General features: G+C 36.1%; 1 protein-coding gene across 2 annotated transcripts in view; it reads right to left on the bottom strand.

Moving 5' to 3' along the window:
• Positions 1–218: 218 nt before the first annotated feature.
• Positions 219–23,806, bottom strand: part of LOC114337978 (equilibrative nucleoside transporter 1-like) — a 201,705-nt gene continuing 178,117 nt past the window's right edge. For both annotated transcript variants that reach the window (XM_050645658.1, XM_050645657.1), the window contains 2 exons: positions 12,740–12,933; positions 219–421 (listed from right to left, as the gene is read on the bottom strand). In XM_050645658.1, coding sequence (XP_050501615.1) covers positions 310–421; positions 12,740–12,933 — 306 coding nt within the window. In that variant the 3' untranslated portion in view covers positions 219–309. The remainder of the gene's footprint in view (positions 422–12,739; positions 12,934–23,806) is intronic.

Here is a 23,806-nt window from a genome sequence, read left to right as displayed (position 1 = left end):
TGGTACCCAACAAGTGGAACGCACCAATAATTGTGGTTTGCACCAATAATTGTGCTTTAACCAACAGCTATTTTTAGACATATTTGCTTTAATTATATTCCCCGCCTTCTCCCAATTATAAAGATGTAGGCTACCTTTTAAGAAACCTATAAATTTTATGTATTTAAAATATAGAAGTACCAACTAAAGTTAATCAAGTGCAAAATCAAAGTAACAAATATATGAACTTCACTTATATTTTTAAAATAAATTTTTACACATTAAAACTAACAGAATACTGGTCAAAATAAAATATACAAAATCTAAAAGTTATATTATGTTTGTAAGGAAAATATTTAATCCAGTCGCCATAGTGAGGGTTATTGTTGATATAAGTGGTACCATAATCATAGCAGCTACTTTTTCATCCTGTTTTAATTTTCTGCAAAAAAAATATAAGTTATGAAAATGTTTTCTTGTGATATATTGTTAGATATTGTTTTTTTATGGGATTAAACCACATCTGATTGCAATAAAAAATACATTTTACGTTTGTTTTTGATATTGCTATTTCCACTCCGGAAATCATTTTCAAAAAAAATATTTTTTTTTAATAATGAGTTATTTTAACCTAGATTTTTCTAAATTGGTGCTTTGTTTTACTAATTTGACAGGTAACTTTCTTGATCTTGATCTTGTAGGCAAATATCTATGTTTTGAGTTAAAAATTCTGAGGGTGGTGGCACAATATGTCGATTGTGCTCTGTACTTAATTTAGCAAGCATGTTTGCATAATATCTCGGATCTGTATATTCTTTTTCTCATGATCATCTTTCAGTGCGTCACAGTTTTTCGATTTCTTTCTAACGCATTAAATGGTATGTGACAGAAAAAAAGGCACGTCGGTGATTACATTTCGTCGGTGACATTTATAACATTTATTCTAGTTATTCTAGTTGTCGATAGATGGCGCCATAATAAAAAAAATAATTTTTTTTAAATTAGATAATAATATTACACATATAATCTGTATAATTTATAAGACTATACAAATCAAAGAAAATACCATTTTATAAATGCAAGAAACACATTTGATTTGTTTTTATTCCAAATTGAAAATAAAATGTGACAACTGTCAGATTTAACTAAAATGTCATGTTAGAATAAATGTCATAAATGTGTATTATCACGGACTTACCCTTTTTTCTATCATTTGTTACGCACTGAAAAATGCTCATGAAAAGGACAATAGTACTTATATAGTACTCAATATATTTAATATTTTTTTATGCAGGGTGTCCCAAAAAGATTGGTCATCAATTATACCACAGATTCTGGGGTCAAAATAGATTGATTTAACTTATCTTACCTTAGTACAAAATGTGCACATAAAAAAAGTTACAGCCCTTTGATGTTACAAAATGAAAATTAATTTTTTCCAATATATCGAAAACTATTAGAGATTTTTATTGAAAATGGACATGTGGCATTTTTATAGCAGGAACATCTTAAAAAAAATTATAGTGAAATTTGTGCACCCTATAAAAATTTTATGGGGGCTTTGTTACTTTAAACCCCCCTCCCCCAAACTTTTCTGTGCGTTCCAATTAAAGTATTATTGTGCTACCATTAGTTGAAAAACACTGTTTTTAAAACTTTTTTGCCTGTTAGTACTTTCTCGAAAGGCCAGTTTTTATCGAGATATTTTGAATATTTGACAAATCCGCCACATATTTTTGTATATGTACGATTATAGAGACCTGATAATAATGTGAAAATTTATTCATAATTTACATTTTTAGGTATAATTTGAAAAGAAGCCACAACTCGATAAAAGGTGCCTTATAGAAAAAATATTACCAGGAAGTTTTAAAAACACTGTGGACCGGTTGTTCGAACGCTAATCAACATTGATCACTATCAAATACTTAATTACTGTCACAACTGTCAATGTCAACTTTGGTTGGGTTGCCGAAAACATAATTATTGATGACAATTATGAAATTAGTTAATCAATTATGTTAATAATTGTTATGTTAATTGACTAACTAATCTCATAATTATAATTAACTATGTTTTCAGCAACCCAACCAAAGTTGACATTGACAGTTGTGACAGTAATTAAATATTTGATGGTGATCAATGTTGATTAGCGTTCGAAAAACCGGCCCTGTGTTTAACTAATGATACCGCAATAATAGTTTAATTGGAACGTACACAAGCATTTGGAGGTTTAAAAAAACGAAACCCACAGAAAATTTGTATGTAAACATATTAAAAAAGAAGACGCATCTTGATAAAGACTGGCTTATCGAAAAAATACTGAGTCAAAAAAGTTTCAAAAACATTGTGTTTAACTAATGGTACCACAATAATAATTTAACTGGAACGTACACAAAAGTTTGGGTGGTTTAAGGGAACAAAACCCCAAAAAATTTTTATGGGGTGTGCCAATTTCACTGTTGTTTTTTTTTAAATGTACCTGCCAAAAGAATGCCACATGTCCATTTTCAATAAAAAATATCTAAGAGTTTTTGATATATGAGAAAAACTCGATTTTCATTTTGTAAGTTCAAGGGGCTGTAACTTTTTTTGTGTGAACTATTGTATATATAGGTAAGTGGGGTTCAATCAACCTATTTTTGACCCCAGAATCTGTGGTATTATTCATCACCAATCTTTTCGGGACACCCTGTATATATAATTTTTTATATTTATGTTAGCTTTCTACAGGGTTTGCTTGCATGTCATGTATCCTACTTTGTTATTAACACATCTAGAAAAGGTTAGATTAGAGATTAGATTTAGAGAGGTGGCTTTCTGGCCTATTCCACTGCGACCTTTTCAGATCCATTGTGGCCCTCTAGTTTTAGATAACGTTCTCTAGCCTGACCCTTTTTAAAAAGTCTAATAGCTTCGAGACTGAACCTTCCATGTAGCTATTTGCCGTTGGATTTTGTTCTCCTAATGCAAATAACCGCACATTTGCCAGACTGTCACAATGACATAAAATGTGCTCTGCTGTTTCTTCTTCGAGGTGACAGAATCTGCACAGGTCATCATCTGCCAATCCCATCAGCTTTAAGTGCCTATTCAGCTTACAGTGCCCTGTAAGCAGACCTACTATGGCTTTGACTGTTTTCCTGTCTTTGCTTATTAGGTCTGCCGTAAATTTTGGCGAATGTTCTGTAATGAACTGTTTCGCCTGTCTTTGGCCTGGTGAATTCCTCCACCATTCCAAAGATTTGTGAGCTACCCACTTTCTTGTAGCCGTTCTTGTAACTGCCTTTGCAACGCCGCAGAAGGGTTCCGGTTCAACGAATGGCATTGTTTGGCCATTTCATCTGCTTTTTCATTGCCCTTATGACCCTCGTGCCCCGGTACCCAGGCCACCGTAACTTTGCTACGATTTCCTAGTTTATTTAGGGCACTCACACAATCCCATACTAGCTTAGATTTGACCTCTACAGAATTGAGTGCCTTAAGCGCTGCCTGACTATCTGTGAAGATGGCAACTGAACGGAACGTTCTTTGCTGCCTTTCTATTTCTTCCACGCAGTGATGGATTGCCGTTATTTCCGCCTGGAAAATTGTGACATCCTTTGATAGACTAACCGGGAACTGAATTCCTTGATTTGTCCCTACTCTGCCAGCTCCCACACCTTCCGATGTTTTTGAGCCATCAGTGTACCAGGTAGCAACCGCCTGTATGGGTACACCTTCCTTCCAGTCTTTCCTGCCTGGTATATTAATTTTGAACTTATTGTCAAAGCTGTATCTCGTTGCTGTTGCATCGATAGGCTGCCCCATCACAATATCGGCGTTTAGCTCCTCGATTAGCTTTCTATTGTCAGCACCATGCACCTGGCTTATATGTGGCTGACCATGGATTAATCTGTGCATCACTGATCTGGCTTCGCCCTGCACAAAGATATGAAGTGGTGGTAGATTCAGTAGGACTTCCAGCGCTGCTGTAGGAGTGGTTTTTATGGCCCCCGTAATACACAGGCATGCTAGCCTTTGTGTATTACCTAGCAGCCTTATTGCTCCCATTTGCTGCGTCTTTGTCCACCACGTCACCGAGCCGTAGGTTATCATGGGTCTAATAACCCTAGTGTATAACCATAGAGTCATTTTGGGGTTAAGCCCCCAATTCTTTCCACACATTCTTCTACATCTGCCCAAGGACATAGTAGCTTTTTGTGTGGTTTTTATGATGTGAGTATTCCATGTAAGCCTATGATCAAAATAAACCCCAAGGTATTTTGTTTCTTTGGCAAATGAAATCTCTTTTCCTCCCAGCACCGGTGGTTTTAGGCCTTGTAGTGCTGTCTTTTTGGTGAAGTTGACGATTTGTGTTTTCTGAGCATTGACTATCAGTCTCTCTTGTTTACACCAGTCGTCAACTATATTTAGGGCTGCTTGCATTCTTCCAGACACCACCTGGGCAAACTTGCCCCTGACAACGATTGCTATATCGTCCGATCTAGAAAAGGTACTGAGCTATTGTTTTTTTTTCATGGTGATTTTTTGGATGCTTCTTTACTGTTATTGTCCATTAAAAATTTATTCAGCGATTCTGGTTCATGTGGCTAAATGAAGAACACATCATCTACATTTCACCATACTGTGAGTACATTTACACAGTTTTAACAGATCACATTTAATTAATCAGTTTTATTTGGGCAGTGCAGAAGGCCTTCAACTTCTACTTAACAGAATGAAAAAATTCCAAGTAGGTAGTTGGTGTGTTGGATTACAGGCAACCTAGATCCATGCCGTAAAAACAAGAATAGAAATAACAACCAAGAAGCACTTCAGCTTCTTGTCAATGAACCCCAGATGCGAAGGCTCAAGAGGACTAAACCGTTCGAGCTCGTGTAATGTGTAAAGTTGTGCCGGGCTTAGTTAGTGTTGTGCATTGTATTGTAGACACAACAAAGACGTGAGTTATTAGTGAAAAGCAGAGTCAGTGCTGTGCTGTGTAGCCACAACAAAGAAGTGGGCATTTCATGTAAAAAAAACCTAGGATGGACCAGGTGACATCTAGTTTACAAACATTTTTAGTGAAATTAGGTTAAAGAAAAAATACTGATTATTCTTGTAGATTAGGTGTATTTATATTGTTTAAATAAAAAAAAGAAATAACAAGGCCAGCTTTCATTAAGTTGAAGATCTTGCTGTGCTACCGCAGCCTCGGAATATCTACCAGATATATTACATGTACTCTTACAACTACGTCCGTCTTACTGTATGTAGTGGAGGATTGGATCATAAAAGTCAGTACAATAAACCTCCTTGAGGCTTACGAAGACGCGTGGATTACGTCACAAATGACGAAGTTTCGAAAATAATGGAAAAAAAAAGAGCACATAATCATCACTGATACTTATGATGGATGCCAGAACTAATTATAGAAGGAAAAAAGAGAACCGTAGAGGACCTGGCAATAGGCAGTGTTCCTAGTTGAAAAACAACCGTGACAGATTTGGACAAGACTCAATTCACATACACTCCTGAACATATTTACATGACACTGATAATGAAGAACGCTCTAAACTCGAAGTTATCTTATTTTACAATGACACAAAATGTGGTGTAGATGAGGCTGATAAAATGGTTTCATCATAAAATGTTGCTAGAAATACTAAGAGCTGGGCATTAATGATTTTTTTAGGGAATTCTCAATGTAGCTAGGCTTACTGCGTTTATTATTAGTAGACGAAATAATCCAGATATTGATTTTAGCAAAAACAGAAAATTATTTGTAAAAGCTTTGGAATTAGAGTTGGTCAAGGAGTATATGACTTCTCAAGCAACAATATCAGGGTTACGTCCATACATCCGTAATGCCACAGGTAAATATTCTGGTCGGCCAATCCAACAACAACGAGATCCATCACCAAATAAAAGAGGTCACTGTAAGTATTGCAAAAAACGAAAAACTCGTTATTTTGCAAATTTTACAAATGTGAGCTCAGCATGTAGAATACTACAGCAAATTGCGCAGAATTACCAGGAAATCATACCTAAATAATTAACGTTTTTAGTTATTATAGATTCTGCTCAGGGTGTTAATATTTAGTTTTAAGTTTATAAGTAAATTAAAAATGAATAACCATTTTCAATTTCGTTGCAAAACGAAAACACAGCCGAACCATATTCTAGTCCAACCAGAGAGTGCCGCAAGCACCCCTACCGGTTTCGAAACTTATTAGTCTCTCATCAGGAGGCACATATGCTGCTCTCCCTGATCCAACCCAAACAAACCCCAGCGTGCAGTCCCGTATTGCAACGAACGAAATGGCATAGATGACCTAGCGGCAACTGCTAGCAAAAAGACTAAGTTTTCAGTCTAATGGCATATAAAACAACATAATGCTATTCTACATCCCACCAGAATGAAAACAATGGGAACCTTCTCTGGTTACACCTCCGAGGCTTCTACAATTTGCAAGCCATACGGATGCTGAGACTAAGGAAGATGAGGGAATTCTACAATTTAAAATTCACGTCCCATCTGCTCAGCGCGGTAAAGTTCCAACGAGAATGGTTCCCTTCATACTCCACACAGAGTAAATGTAAATAAAAAATGAATAACCATTTTCAATTTCGTTGCAAAACAAAAACACAGCCGAACCATATTCTAGTCCAACCAGAGAGTGCCGCAAGCACCCCTACCGGTTTCGAAACTTATTAGTCTCTCATCAGGAGGCACATATGCTAATCTCCCTGATCCAACCCAAACAAACCCCAAATGGCATAGATGCCCTAGCGGCAACTGCTAGCAAAAAGACTAAGTTTTCACTCGAATGGCATATAAAACAACATAATGCTATTCTACATCCCACCAGAATGAAAACAATGGGAACCTTCTCTGGAAGATGAGATTAGTCTTTTTTCTCTATAAGTAAATTCTTTGAAATGGTCGTTATCCAAAAACATAATTTGAGGCGCTCAGAGCAACAATGGCCGAAGCCACAAATTGAGCATTTTTAGATTAAAATGACCATAAACGCAGCAACATTGAACAACCTTGCTTTATATTTGGCTAAAAGGTCCCTATATAATTTGTAGCGCCATCCCATAAGCATAATGGAAATACGAATGCAAAGATTGCATTTATCTCAAAACTTCATTTTTGGAGTTTGTAGCATTACAAATTTCCGCTACAATGTTTTGTTAATAGAATTCATAATTTTATATCCTATCTCAAAAAAAATATCTATTTTTCTTATTTATTTTATAAAGTAGTTTACAATAAATATTCTGAACCGCCCCTGTTTCTAAGTACAACGGATTATTGCTTAACATTTGGAAACGTTAGGAAATTTCCTGTTTATTTTGTGTAAACATTTTTATTCTAGAAGGAATCGTTAAAAAGTTCCGAGTATATTTCCCTTTCTTTTGAGCGCCAAGCATCCTTTGTTACTATTGGTCTGAATTTTGAAAGATCGTTGAGTTGTTTTGGACGATTGGTCAACATCTTCGGTCAAGAAATGCTTCGGCTTGACGCGCAAGGAGAATTTTCGGAAGGTTAGGTACCCCGCCGAAAAGAATGGTAGTTCTAATAGCATGTTTGAAAGGTAAACACCTTTTTCCGTAGAACTCACAAAGAAACTCACTTGCCGGCTTAAAATTGGCTGTTGTCGTTATTTTAAACAAAGTGAAGAATTTGCAGCATGTCCTGTGAATGTTATGGAATACTGGTAGAAATTTTCAATCCATTATGTTGGATATTTGGTGAAAATTGTGTATACAGAATATATTATTGTGACGCACTTAAGCCGGTAGAGAAGTGCGGGTTCCTGTCTTTTGTGTTTCTGTTTTTATAATGATGTTATGATCCAGTTCCCTTATGAATTCCTGTATTGAAGTTTCCCGAAGAGACATTTGGTCTCAACTTGGCCCTCTTTCCTGTTTCGTTAGAATTGAATACTTCCCCCATCCTGAATGGAAAATCTTTGGTTAATTGCGAAGTGTGACATTTAAAAAGGTATGAAATAATATTTGTTTTTGATAAAATTTCAAGTGGATATTAATTTGGTAAAGGTTTTAAATATTTCAATACTTTGTTTTCTTTCAACATAGAAAGTTTTTTGTAAAATAGATAAAATAGATAGACATTTGACAGCCATAAGTCAATTTTTGTTTAGAGATACGCTGCTAAAAATAAGGTTAAGAATTGTAAAATCATATATAGTTGCTTTTATTATTCATTTCCTGTCATAAGAATATTTTTTTTAAATAAAAATAAAGTCTAAAGGTTTGAATAAATAAATAAAATAAATTTCGACCAAGAGTCAGGATTCTGTTAACCGAGATACCATAGTATCAAGCGGCGCCGCTAGGAGGAGCTTCTCCAACAATGCGTCTCAGAATACCTTAAGAACACTTGGTCATTTTGTACTCTAAACCGAGTAAAGCATGAAAAAGAAAAAGAAAATAATCGTTTTCGTTTTGATTCAATTCGAGTCTCTTGCCATCCTCTGACACAGTGTTTCTGGGTCTCTACCCTTTATCGAAGAGGCTATTGCAAGTAGACTGAATTGAATCAACTCGAGACGAAGAAGAACTGCATCTATTAAAATATCTGCAGCATATTGTGGTTAGACTGTCCTCTAACGGGGAATGACAAAATAAATAAAATAAATTTCGACCAAGAGTTAGGATTCTGTTAACCGAGATACCATAGTATCAAGCGGCGCCGCTAGGAGGAGCTTCTCCAACAATGCGTCTCAGAATACCTTAAGAATACTTGGTCATTTTGTACTCTAAACCGAGTAAAGCATGAAAAAGGAAAAGAAAATAATCGTTTTCGTTTTGATTCAATTCGAGTCTCTTGCCATCCTCTGACACAGTGTTTCTGGGTCTCTACCCTTTATCGAAGAGGCTATTGCAAGTAGACTGAATTGAATCAACTCGAGACGAAGAAGAACTGCATCTATTAAAATATCTGCAGCATATTGTGGTTAGACTGTCCTCTAACGGGGAATGACAAAATAAATAAAATAAATTTCGACCAAGAGTCAGGATTCTGTTAACCGAGATACCATAGTATCAAGCGGCGCCGCTAGGAGGAGCTTCTCCAACAATGCGTCTCAGAATACCTTAAGAACACTTGGTCATTTTGTACTCTAAACCGAGTAAAGCATGAAAAAGAAAAAGAAAATAATCGTTTTCGTTTTGATTCAATTCGAGTCTCTTGCCATCCTCTGACACAGTGTTTCTGGGTCTCTACCCTTTATCGAAGAGGCTATTGCAAGTAGACTGAATTGAATCAACTCGAGACGAAGAAGAACTGCATCTATTAAAATATCTGCAGCATATTGTGGTTAGACTGTCCTCTAACGGGGAATGACAAAATAAATAAAATAAATTTCGACCAAGAGTCAGGATTCTGTTAACCGAGATACCATAGTATCAAGCGGCGCCGCTAGGAGGAGCTTCTCCAACAATGCGTCTCAGAATACCTTAAGAACACTTGGTCATTTTGTACTCTAAACCGAGTAAAGCATGAAAAAGAAAATGAAAATAATCGTTTTCGTTTTGATTCAATTCGAGTCTCTTGCCATCCTCTGACACAGTGTTTCTGGGTCTCTACCCTTTATCGAAGAGGCTATTGCAAGTAGACTGAATTGAATCAACTCGAGACGAAGAAGAACTGCATCTATTAAAATATCTGCAGCATATTGTGGTTAGACTGTCCTCTAATGGGGAATGACAAAATAAATAAAATAAATTTCGACCAAGAGTCAGGATTCTGTTAACCGAGATACCATAGTATCAAGCGGCGCCGCTAGGAGGAGCTTCTCCAACAATGCGTCTCAGAATACCTTAAGAACACTTGGTCATTTTGTACTCTAAACCGAGTAAAGCATGAAAAAGAAAAAGAAAATAATCGTTTTCGTTTTGATTCAATTCGAGTCTCTTGCCATCCTCTGACACAGTGTTTCTGGGTCTCTACCCTTTATCGAAGAGGCTATTGCAAGTAGACTGAATTGAATCAACTCGAGACGAAGAAGAACTGCATCTATTAAAATATCTGCAGTTCTTCTTCGTCTCGAGTTGATTCAATTCAGTCTACTTGCACTAGCCTCTTCGATAAAGGGTAGAGACCCAGAAACACTGTGTCAGAGGATGGCAAGAGACTCGAATTATATCTGCAGTTCTTCTTCGTCTCGAGTTGATTCAATTCAGTCTACTTGCAATAGCCTCTTCGATAAAGGGTAGAGACCCAGAAACACTGTGTCAGAGGATGGCAAGAGACTCGAATTGAATCAAAACGAAAACGATTATTTTCTTTTTCTTTTTCATGCTTTACTCGGTTTAGAGTACAAAATGACCAAGTGTTCTTAAGGTATTCTGAGACGCATTGTTGGAGAAGCTCCTCCTAGCGGCGCCGCTTGATACTATGGTATCTCGGTTAACAGAATCCTGACTCTTGGTCGAAATTTATTTTATTTATTTTGTCATTCCCCGTTAGAGGACAGTCTAACCACAATATGCTGCAGATATTTTAATAGATGCAGTTCTTCTTCGTCTCGAGTTGATTCAATTCAGTCTACTTGCAATAGCCTCTTCGATAAAGGGTAGAGACCCAGAAACACTGTGTCAGAGGATGGCAAGAGACTCGAATTGAATCAAAACGAAAACGATTATTTTCTTTTTCTTTTTCATGCTTTACTCGGTTTAGAGTACAAAATGACCAAGTGTTCTTAAGGTATTCTGAGACGCATTGTTGGAGAAGCTCCTCCTAGCGGCGCCGCTTGATACTATGGTATCTCGGTTAACAGAATCCTGACTCTTGGTCGAAATTTATTTTATTTATTTTGTCATTCCCCGTTAGAGGACAGTCTAACCACAATATGCTGCAGATATTTTAATAGATGCAGTTCTTCTTCGTCTCGAGTTGATTCAATTCAGTCTACTTGCAATAGCCTCTTCGATAAAGGGTAGAGACCCAGAAACACTGTGTCAGAGGATGGCAAGAGACTCGAATTGCATCAAAACGAAAACGATTATTTTCTTTTTCTTTTTCATGCTTTACTCGGTTTAGAGTACAAAATGACCAAGTGTTCTTAAGGTATTCTGAGACGCATTGTTGGAGAAGCTCCTCCTAGCGGCGCCGCTTGATACTATGGTATCTCGGTTAACAGAATCCTGACTCTTGGTCGAAATTTATTTTATTTATTTTGTCATTCCCCGTTAGAGGACAGTCTAACCACAATATGCTGCAGATATTTTAATAGATGCAGTTCTTCTTCGTCTCGAGTTGATTCAATTCAGTCTACTTGCAATAGCCTCTTCGATAAAGGGTAGAGACCCAGAAACACTGTGTCAGAGGATGGCAAGAGACTCGAATTGAATCAAAACGAAAACGATTATTTTCTTTTTCGTTTGAATAAATGTTTTTGAAAAATACCTATTTTATTTTGTGTAACCCTTTTTTGGAAAATGATTAACCAGATGTCTAATACAAGTGAAATAAGTTTTAGAGTAGAGAAAAAGAAATGGCATAGAAGCCATTGAATGATGAGGATAAAGAGTAGCCCAGTGTGTCCCAACAGAGGAATCTTAGATGAATGTCTCTCATTTGGTATCCGTAAGTACTGTATTGAACCACAGTAAGTACCAAATATGTGTATCGGAGGATTTTTAAAACGGCGTCCAAATTTCTTTAAATAGTAGGAAAGTCCTCCAGTCTGAGTAAGTATCCTTTTGTATTTGTTTATTTGGTAGTTAGTCTTCTCTTAAACCCCTTCACCCCCCCCCCCCAACGATTCCACGACCTGCCACCGCACAACCCATGAGCTGCCGTTCGCAAGAAGCTTTATGTGCCTGCTCCTTCTACTTTAGCCCATTTCGACCCCCCAGTATTTTTATAGTTAGTCTTATCCCTGATCCCATCTGAGCAGACATGTAAAACGCTTCAACTGACGCCCAACGTGGGGCTCCATTCATTTTTTGTCCTCTGTCGGCTCCAGTTGTACGCTTTAACTTGCGCCCAACGTGTGGGGCTGTAAAAACGCTTCAGGTTAGGGCACTGTTACTCTGAGCGCCTCATTTTTGTTGTGCGTTTAAATTTTTTTATAGTTTTGTAAACTAACAATAAAACGATTACCAAAAATGAGTGTTTTTATTTGACGTCATATGTCTATACAAAAACAGCAGCATTAACATTTTTTAAGATATATAATATAAACGCAATACAATAGGTATTACAAAAAAGAATTTAATGTGTATATACCAAAGGTTAGAAAAAAAATTACACACTTTTTGGCCCTGACAGACCACCGTCATGTACTGATGTAATTCTAAAAGGGCTCGTGCATCGGAGTGTTAATGTTTCACTATCAAACTCATTTTTTTTTTTTTTTTTCATTATGAATAAAATATAAAAGCCCAAACACAGCAAAATAAACGTAAAGAACAAAAAAAATCTGATTGAATGGCAATTGAACATACTAGCAACACAATACTGCCAGTGGAGCCAGAAACGAGCTGCAAATAATTGCTAAAAAATAGGTCTGGACCTATCTGTCTGCGACATGACGCGCCTTTCCCCATCTTGAGCGACAATCTACAGCTCCGTGGAGCCACCCAGTATTATCGCTATTATTTTCATTTATATTATCACGTTTCATTTTACTCCTACTGCTGGTGTCAATCTGTCGCTCATGAACTCTAGCCTTATTGTTTTACGGTTAACATTATTTTTTATCGCTTTTGCAAGCGTTGGTGTATTTATCATACTTACTTTGGAATTGCAACAATCGTGGTATTTATGAGAATGCCTTCACTAAATGCAAAGATCGATAGCAGGATTATATACGTTGTGTTCCCAAAAAGCACTGGTAGATGTTTTCTAGGCTGAGCATTGCAAAATATCAGGAGAGGTACGAACACGATTCTTATTGCTGATAAAATGAAGAGTATTAGTCCAGTTTTAGGCTAAAAAAAAAATAAAAATTATATTACGTGACTTAAGTATATTCGTGTTTGAACTATTATAAAAGTGCAATGATAAAATATCTTTAGACATAAATATTATTCACCACTATCTTGATGTTTTGTGTTGTATTTTGCTAGTTTTTATTAAAATTTAGTTAAATGAGTTACCTATTTATTTTGATCGTAAGTATTTCTTAGATGACTAATAAAAAATGGGCCCAATGCTTCGAATATTGTAAGATCCTAGACAGTCAAATTACTTACCACAACAGATGACCAAGTAGAGATATGAAAAGAGCATTTTCAGGAGCTACTAGGCACTCCCAGGAATAACGCAGATAAAATTGTCGAAAACTCGCAGAAAATATTTTACTTACATATAATTATCTTGCGAGGCCTCTTCCAAAACAGAGATAATAAAAGTTATCAAATCTCTGAGAAATAACAAATACCCGGGAATCTATAATATTGCTGCCGATTTACTTAAAAATGATCCGCATCTAACTGCAGAAATCTTGTTCCCCATAATCCGAGAGCTTCATTATTAAGCTTCACATTATTAAGCTTCCAAAAAAGGTCAACCTCATACTGTGCAAAGATTGGAGAGGAATAACCTTGCTTACCGCCATAAATAAAATTTTCATGACCATTACACTTAAAAGATTAACAAACAAGGTTGAATTTCGAGCTAATCAAGTAGGCTTTAAACCCGCTTTACACCAAAAATAAATTGATGAAGAAATTGACCAACTTCTTCAAGGTCAAATTTGACGTCTACAAAACACAATTTTATATCCAATTTTGCCGTGAATAAAAAGAAAATGAAGGAATTTGACGAAACAGAAGATGTTCTATTATAGGGCATGTTTTATTTCTTCAAATTTCTTAATTTTCACGGTAAAATCACAGAACACTTTAGATGATTTGTGGTTAAAATTTGAGTTTAAATTGTGCTTTGTACCACAAACCTTACATTTTGTACACGTCAAATTTGGCCTTGAATAAATTCGTCAATTTCTTGATCAATTTATTGTTGGTGTAAAGCGAGTATTAGAGCAGAATCCTCCTACATAGACCACATTAATACTGTGAAGGTAATAATGCAACAATCAGTTGAATGAAACACACATGGTGTTTGTTGATTTCGAACGTTCCTTTGGCAGCTTATATCATATAATCCTGCAGAAACATCCCGGATAAAATAGTGTCCATTATAAACTCACTGTATACTTAGACGAAATGCAGCGGCGTGGCACACAATGGGATCAACAGTGACGAATTACGTACTTACTGGAGTTCGACACGATACGTTTGTTTCTTTTTAACATAGCTGTAGACTATATTCTCTCTTCAAACTAGACTTAGACACAACAGGGGTATGATGGGCCATAATCACACGTCTAAACGATCTAGAATACGCGGACGATATCTTCCTATTAGGACAAAGGTTCCAAGATGTGGCTGACCAATTGGAAACCCTTTCAACTGAACTAATGAAATAGGTTTGAAAATCAATATTAGTAAAACCAAGCCCATGCGAGCAAATGCAAGGAACAACACGCTATTTACTATCGACAACATTCAGATTGAAAATGTGGAAACTTTACCTATTTTGGAATTGACATAATAGAAAACGGAAGTACAGAAGACGATATTCGTATGAGCTCACGAAATGCTCAACAAGCATTCAGCATGATCAATCCTGTTTGGAGGTTTGGCAAGTAGTGTTGCCCAAATGCAAGACCAAGACGAGACTTAGACAGTCTTGCTCTTGGTCTTGCGCCAGTACACCTGGTCTTGGTCTTGGTATTGCGCTCCCGGTCTTGGTCTTGGTCTTGGTCTTGCAGCAAGAGTCTTGCAAGTCTCGCAGTTGCCCATTAATCTATTGCATATCTTAGAACAACGTAACAGAGAGATACATTTTAAGCTTGAATATCATAGCCATAGTGAAGACTAGCCAAATTAATAAATATCTAAACAACTGACACCGGGTGGGGTTTGAACCCACGATCTAAGTGATCGTTGTTTATGTTCTAACTAACTAAAGTTAAAACTACCTCTTAAAACCCACAAAATTTCATTTGCATATCTCAACCGATTTTAGAGCCATAAATAAATCGTCAGTTTGTAAGAAAAATTTCAACCTCTCCCTATTTGGTAAACAAAGCATTTTTTTTTATTTAAACACAAAACCACATCAACCGCGCAGGGTTATTAGTGGATATAACAATACAAAATATTACATTAAATAGAGTTATACAATTTGATGTCTTTTAAATATGTTAACACTGATGAAACTTTTTTGGTGAGGATTGTCTTGAGGTCATCGTCTGTGATTCTATGGGATCTTCTTTTGCTTAGCTTCTAGGTCTGTTCTTACAAAGATGGCTACTCCGCCACTTGCCTGTTGTGCTATTCTGTTTTTTGGAAAACATTGGTAGTTTTGAAGATTAATATTGGATTGCTTAAAATGAGTTTCTTGAAGACATAAGATCTTAGGGCATGTTTCATTTATTAGAAGTTTTAATTGTTCTAAATGGGTATAGAACCCATTGATATTCCACTGTAATATATAGGGGTTAGACATTTTCGAGTTCTGACTGAGAATGTGTTTCGTCGGTCTCTTCTGTGGAAGAGAAATTATTGGGGCTTAATTTCTTTCTTAATCGAGTTATATTATTTTTTAATTTTGAATTGTGGGTATAGGCGTGAACAAAATTAAGGATCTGAATTAATTCGGCTGTTTCGTTCGAATAGTTTTTTGAGGTTATTTCGGGATGTTTTGCGTTTAAAGTGTTTTCGAGAAAGTCACATATGTCGTCGAAGTTAAGGACAAATGGTGGTGATCTGTTTGCGATTTTGTCTTTAATTGTCTCTAGGGAAAGTAAAAGTTCATCTCGAGAATTTCTTTTAGACGTTTTTGTTTTTTTCTTTGATTTCCTTGTTACTGGAGAAGTGAAGATATGAGAATCGGTCTGTGTAGTATTTTCGTTGATTTCTGGAGACGATGAGATGAGCCTTTTTAGATGTTTTGTGACGTTTGGAATAATTTTAGGTTGTGTTATTTCTAATGGAGTAAGATTGCTGATCTTGTTGGAAGTTGATGATGTTGGGATTTTTAAAGTGTTTGTTTCATTTGTACTATTTGTAGGTCTTGACATGTCGTCAGTTTCTATGGTAGATTCTAATTGGTTATTAGAGACCTGTACGTCTGGGATCTGTTCTAATATGTTTTGGGAAGATGCTGGGTGATCGTTAGAGGTGGATATTAAGGCTATGTCAGAAAGTTTTTGTTCTGTTTGGTTATAAGGTAGATTTGTTATATATTGTGTTTTTTGGGAGGTTTCTGGAAGAGCTTTAGAAGAGGTTGGATTAGAATTGGTTGGGTCAGGATTTGTTGTATTAGAAGTGGGTGGATTAGAATTGGTTGAGGCAAGATTGGTTGTATTAGAAGTGGTAGCATTAGAAGTGATTGTATTAGCGTTGTCAGGACATTCTGTTTCCTGGTGACCAATAGTCTTGCATTTTGAACAGTTGAAACCTTCTATAGAAAGGTATAGTCTGTAAGTAGTATTATCATGAGAGATCATGAAAGAATCGGGAATGGACATATTTTCTAAAGGTGTGATAAATGTTTGCCTTCTAAAACTCAAGACATGGCTATATTCGCTTTCAGGCATTCCTACCCTAAGAAAAGTCATTTTAGAGACGGTGTTTATACCCATTTTACGTAGTTCTTGTTCAATTAACGTGGTTGGAACAGAAGGACCAGCGTTTGATATTATCAGTCTTTGAGCTGGAGTGATAAGTCTTCTTATTTCTACTTGAGTTTCTTTTATATTGACGTATTTGTGGGAATGCAGCAATGAATCAACCATATTTTTAGAGGAAAGATATATACATATTCTATTGTTGGCTATTCTGGAAGCGAAAGATACGTTACGTGGACCAACTATTGAACCGACGGCTATGATGTATTCTTGAACTTTGGTTCCTTCAATACTAGAAAGAACTATGGCTTCGTCTTTTGTTGGTTGTTTAAACGTGTTAACAACACTGGAGTATGAGATGTGAGATGAAGTTTGGTGTTCAATAGTGTTCATGGTGTTATTCGAAGTCATGTTTGATTAATTTTGGAGACGTTGCAAGGCCGGCCCTGTCGCCGGTTCAAAAACCGGTGTGGATCTTGGCCCAAAACTGGTCCTATTTATATTTCTTGGATATTTTATAGGTTATATTATTATTAATATACATATAATATAATGCGGTTTTTGGTACTCACGTCAGGTTTGCGAGGTTTACATGGTGTTTCCACTATAACAATGTGGAGGAACTAACAAAATAATTTTAAACTGTGTTTTTATCATTTAAAAACTGATAAATTTCGCAGCGGTTTACAACGTGATGTATATTATTCAACAAAGCATTTATAAAGTAAACGTTTATGAAGTAAACTGTCATTAGTTTTTCGTGGAGAATTACCCATTAAAGTTTGCCATACTTATTTAAAAACATTCTTTATTGATGAAAAACATGGCTAGTTAAAAAAGTACCTAACTTTTTTATTATCCAATATAAGTGAATGAATAAAAAAACATAATGTTAAGAAAATATGAGGCTTAAGTTGGGCTTTAATTTAAGTTTGCAATTATTGCATGCTAGAATAATAAGTTAGCATAATGCTAGAAGATTCCACAGAGTGAGAAAAAACACAGTTTGATTGGTACACCCGGTATACACTGACAATAATTGACCTGTATAGCAACAATATCTATTATTACTGCGATATTTATAAAGGATAGAATAAGACCAAATATTAAAAAAAAATCACTTAAATTTAAATAACACAAGGTTTAGGAAATTTGAGACATTAAAAATTACCCGTTTTTAAGGTGGTGCCATGGACGTATAAATAAAGATTTGTGGTTAGTCAATTTCTTGGAGAAGTGTACCTATATCGTTAAAATAATATTTCGGTATTATGTCTACACGATATCCGGCATTATCTCTATACTTTTGTCTGGTTATGGTACTTATAAATAATAGCCGCGTTATTTCGGCAAATTTTGTTTAGCCGAGTGACCTCATAACACAGAACACAGGACACAGTCAGCAAAAACAATACATAATAATCTTACTATAATAATGTATACTGATAAATATTTCTGGTGTTTAGATTTCTAGTAAACTAATAATGAAAAAAATTATTTATGTAAATTTATATAAGTGCTAAGGTGACATATTTTTAAAAAGTTTGGATACGATATTCGATATTACTGTAGGCGTCGCAACGCAGGAATGTTGTGTTATATGAATATGATTAAAAGATGACTATTCTCAAAACCAGGAGAATTATTAATTTCAGAGCAAAGAAGTCGGCTGCTGAGCAAAGACGTAGCTACCGCCGTATCAGCCGTATCAATTATACGGGGCCCCAGCGCTTCATGTCGAAACAAAACTTCCATTTAAAAAATTGAAAAAAATATTCTACAATTTCCCTTATAAAACGCTTTGAAACAGTGTATTGTTTGGATGTCGACATTTTCGTGTAATGGATTCTTTATCTATAATATTGTATTGTAAATTATAATATCTATGTATATCCATTTGCCGCCGTATTCCATAACAACAAAGAAGTTTTGTTTTTGTTTTCAAGTTACTTTTCATTGTTCATTCACCGTTGGCGGTGACACACTGTAAAATGGCCAAATTTCAGTTTTTGTTATCGCTTAATCTTTGACGATTTGGAACAGTGTGTATATTGTTTTGGGTATATTTTCGTGTACTTAATCTATTTATTGTTTAGCATATTTTTTCATTGTCCAGTCACCCTTGGCTTATATATAACAAGTGTTGTTGAAAAAACTGAATCTGTTTTCAAATCTATTTTTTGAGTTTGGTTTATTAGTTTATTAGGTTTATTAGGTTCAATTTGTGCAGTCGATTCAGAAAGTTTAAATTTTAAATTCTGAAAATATTGTGAAGTGAAAAAAATGAGTGAAATAAAAAGAGAGTAGCTGAGTGGAGCAATGAAAAGAAAAATTAAACAAAAAAAGGAAGAAGTTTTGAAGAAGATACCCAAAATTTCTTCATTTTTCCATCAACCAGATTCTCAAAGTGATTTAGATTGCAATGGTAAGTACTAGATCTCTATCTACTAATGAAACAATAATTCTTATCTAACTGTCGTCTGTAACAGGGGTGGCCAAGGTCCTTGATATTATTTGATAGAAATTTGAAATTTTTAGAAGCCGTCATTAAATACGTATTAAAAATGTATGCAAAAGAGGTGTTAAAAATTTTTTTACAGAAATTTGTACAGAATATTTATTGAACACGTGTAAATAAAAGTACAACCTATTTGTACTAAACTTAAATATTATAAATTTATTTTACTTCTTTTGATAGTTCTTTAAATCTTAGTGAATAAATGGTGACAGCCCTTCTTAGTAATTCTTTCAGATGCTGGTTAGTTCGTACTGATGAGTATTTGAATTTCAGGAATTTTAAAGTGGAATAAAATTATTCACACATATCTTCTTCTTCATGTGCCGTGCTCGATTATCGAGTGTTGGCTATCAAATTGGCTATAGTAATTTTGTTGGCGGCAGCTCGGAAAATGAAAGCTGGAGTTTCTCAAACCACTCTCTTAGGTTTCTAAGCCATGACGTTTTTCTTCGACCTGGCCCTTTTCTTCCGTCTCCTTTGCCTTTTATTATTAAATGGAGTATTTTATAACTCTCTGGGTGGCGCATTCTTCTCTAGGTGCCGTCTCCGCTTCGAAGGTTGGCAATCATCAAAGCGATTTTTACTTTTACTTTTGAGAGTGCGGCTCTAAATAACTCGTTGTTACTATATTCAAACCATGCCCTAAGATTCTTCAGCCATGAGTTAAATCAGCTATCAGCTTCCTATATTTTTCCTTACATAATGAACTGGAGTATTAGATATTTATCTCCTCTCGTCACATGTCCCATATATCTCAGTTGTCTTCTCTTAATTGTTAGAAGTACTTCTCTTTCCTTATGCATACGTCTGTCTCATTACCTCTACGTTGGTTATTCTATTAACTCATGAAATCTTCAGCACTCTTCGGTACATCCACATCTCGAATGTCTCCGGTCATCTCACGTCAATTTTCTTCAGTGTCCACGCTTCCATCCCGTAGTATAATACGGATAGCGCATAGCACCTCATAACATGGCCAAAAAAAATATTTAAGTTTGCAAGTTTTAACTGTTCTGATGACTTCCCGTAATTTTTCCCCTCCGATGTATAACAACTTCGTAACGAACTCTATCCACCTAACTTATTCGTAGGATCCTCCGACACACCAAGGTTCCAAAGGCTTCCAGCTTTTTGAGAAAGGTATCCGTTAAAGTCTAACCTTCGACACCATACAAAAGAGTACACATTCACATAAGTACGGTGTTCCATTGAACATTTTCTAGCACTACCTTATATCAGTTCTTGAAAAAGGTCCCGCGAAAATCTTTGATACGGGGCCCCTGTGGGTCTAGCTACGCCACTGCTGCCGAGAAAGAATGTATGACTAAAAAATTTTATTTTTACCTTATAATAATGACCTCTGAGTACATGTCAAATGTGTCGAGTGTTCTTTTAATGGATATTTTGATTCGCTATGTATGTTTATGGTATTGTTCGTAATGCGCATAAGTCCAATTTTCAAAATTTTTGTTACAATTTTGTTTGTTTCTCATAGAGTATCTAAGAATATAGCCGAACTTATAAACTCCCTAAAACGACCCTCAGTTCTAACTGCAAGACGCGAGAGTCTCGCAGGCTTAGTCATGTTCTTGCTCAAGTCTTGCACGGTAAGTCTTGGTCTTGGTCTTGCTAAAATTAGGCGGTCTTGGTTTTGCGAAAACGCAAGAACAAGACCAGGACTGCAAGACCAAAACCGATTTTGGGCAACACTTTTGGCAAGTATACTACAAGGACAAAGATCTGAATATTCCAGTCAAATATCATGTCTGTTCTACTCTACGGATGTGAAACCTGGAATGTTGTTCTGAAGCTATTTTCTTGTGGCATTTTTGCAATTAACTATTTTTAATGGGGGAAATAATCCACAATTTTACTAAAAAAATTGATTTTATTAACGTTTCGACGTCCAAATCGGGTGTCGTTGTCAAAATATAAAAAATATTAATATTCTATTATTTCCCATTAAAAATAGTTAATTGAAACCTGGAAAGTGACAAAAACCCTTGCAGACAAACTGTAGGTCTTTTTTTTCTTATTTTTTTTTTTCGCAAAAACAATAAAAATAGAAAAATGTATTTCTGTATATTTAATTTTAGCTTATGTGTAATTTTTGGTCATTTCGGATTGTTTTTGATTTACCCAAAAAAGTTAAAATATCAACAGTTCGCGGTCGTCGGCAAATTCTTCAGCGACTTCTAACAAGGAAGCATTGTAGGCATGAAATAGGCCGGTTTTGGTTTACGGGAAATTTCACGCAGATATGAAACTAATCCATCACCGGTGTTAAAAAGTTTGAAGGAGGTGGTCTAATGATGATGCTTATCAGCGTCATGGAGGTTCTGAACGTCCTAAAATATTGCAAAGCCGTGATTTTCGTCATATTAGATGGGAGAGTGCACATCTTTTAAGAGATGATTTTGTGGCAGGTACAGGAAAGGTAGTCTCAAGAAGAACAGTTAATCCAAGATTACTTGAAATGGGACTGAGAAACCTCCCGCTTTATTTGGTGTTATCTTTGACACCACAGCATAAGACTCGACGCTTAAGATGGTGCTCGACAAAACTGGAATAGCCAATGGAATTTGGCGACCGTCAGTGATGAATTTAGTTTTGTTTTGGGTGGCTCTGATGGGCGCATAAAGGTAAGAACTTTTCTACGCGAGAGACGAAATAATAGACTTGGCTGTTGAATGTCATAGAGCAATAGAACCAAGCTTATGGTATGGAATCGTATATGTTTTGGAAGCAAATCATCTCTAGTTCTTTTTCATGCTGAAGTGCTAAAACTCTTATGCGAAACGGACAATTCATTCCTATAAACCCTAACTAGTCCATTGAAATGTTACATTTTTTAGGCCATAGCTTGCATTTGTTAGAGGAGTCAATTTTATTTTTTTAATGTGTAGGGGGATCAGTAGAATCTTAAGTTCAAGTTTTTGGGGTCGCCAGCCTTGTCACCCGGCCGTCATATTGGAAAAGGGGTGCAAAGCAAAGGGGTCCGCGCTATTTTTCGTAAACTACCAACCCTACAGAAAATCTAATAAAATATAAAATGTAGCAAATTAAATTTTCTACAATTTTGTTTCTGTCACTTTTTATCGTCAAGTGGCCAACAAACAAGATATAAACAAAAATAAGTAAAAATTTTTTAACAAGTTTCCTTTTGGAGGTTGAAGGTACCTTTTTTCAGTTCATTTTACAATAAAATAACATAATAGCACTTTTGTAGAAGGATTTTTAGCAAACAAGTTCCACTATAAAGTTGTTTAATCATATTTATTTATCTAGGTTTTACAGCGCTCCAAACTTGACCAGATTTTCGAATGCTCATAGGGATACAATTAAAATAAAACGTTAGGCTTACTTTTCTATTTATGTATTTTTTATTCATACAATTTATTATGATTTTAACCTTCCTATGCTATATTAATCTATTTTTGACCTTTCTCACCACTAGGCAACGGCTCCACGGGCGAGAAATTGACGCTAGCAGTAGCCGTAAAACTAACTTAAGGTTCCGCGGAACGGAATAGGAATAGCCGAACTGTACCGACTACAGGACTTGTGCGTAGTCGGTTCAGTTCGGCTATTAATATTCCGTTCTGTGGAACTTTAAGTTCGTTTTACGGCTACTGCTAGCAGCGTCAATTTCTCGCCCATGGAGCCGTTCGCTCGACTATAGCGACGACGACGATAGCTCGACGATAGCTCGACGATAGCGAATCCGAACTCTAAAAATGTGTTGAGCCACTATAGGGTAGTAGCGTCGTTACTGAAATACGTGCTATGTTAGACCTTGTTTCAGATGCATAATGACGCAACTGTAGATAGGGTTTATGGGGCGATTAAATTAAGATAATGAAATTCGAACCAATATCGATGAAAATAAAAGCCGCATCGTTGTCAAAAGCGAATTTGTCCTCAAACAACTTCTTGGGCCTTTTCTATATAAAGGCTAAGGCCCCACGGGCGACAAATTTACGCTAGCAGTAGCCGTAAGCGGAACGGAATAGGAATAGCCGAACTGAACCTACTACAGGACTTGTGCATAGTCGGTTCAGTTCGGCTATTTCTATTCCGTTCCGCGGAACCTTAAGTTCGTTTTACGGCTATTGCTAGCGTAAATTTGTCGCCCGTGGAGCCTTAGCCTTTATATAGAAAAGGCCCAAGAAGTTGTTTGAGGACAAATTCGCTTTTGACAACGATGCGGCTTTTATTTTCATCGATATTGGTTCGAATTTCATTATCTTAATTTAATCGCCCCATAAACCCTATCTACAGTTGCGTCATTATGCATCTGAAACAAGGTCTAACATAGCACGTATTTCAGTAACGACGCTACTACCCTATAGTGGCTCAACACATTTTTAGAGTTCGGATTTTTTTTTTGTAGGTGGCACAGCAGTCGGTTCCCCTCTACTTAACTTATTCTTAGGCTACGGCTCCACGGGCTGGAAATTGACGCTAGCAGTAGCCGCAAAACGAACTTAAGGTTCCGAAGAACGGAATAGGAATAGCCGAACTGTACCGACTACAGGACTTGTGCGTAGTCGGTTCAGTTCGGCTACTCCCATTCCGTTCCGCGGAACCTTAAGTTCATTTTACTGCTACTGCTAGCGTCAATTTCTCGCCCGTGGAGCCTTAG

This window comes from Diabrotica virgifera, chromosome 3, assembly GCF_917563875.1.
Source record: "Diabrotica virgifera virgifera chromosome 3, PGI_DIABVI_V3a".
Lineage (NCBI taxonomy): Eukaryota > Metazoa > Arthropoda > Insecta > Coleoptera > Chrysomelidae > Diabrotica > Diabrotica virgifera.
This window is presented reverse-complemented; position numbering and strand designations above follow the sequence as displayed.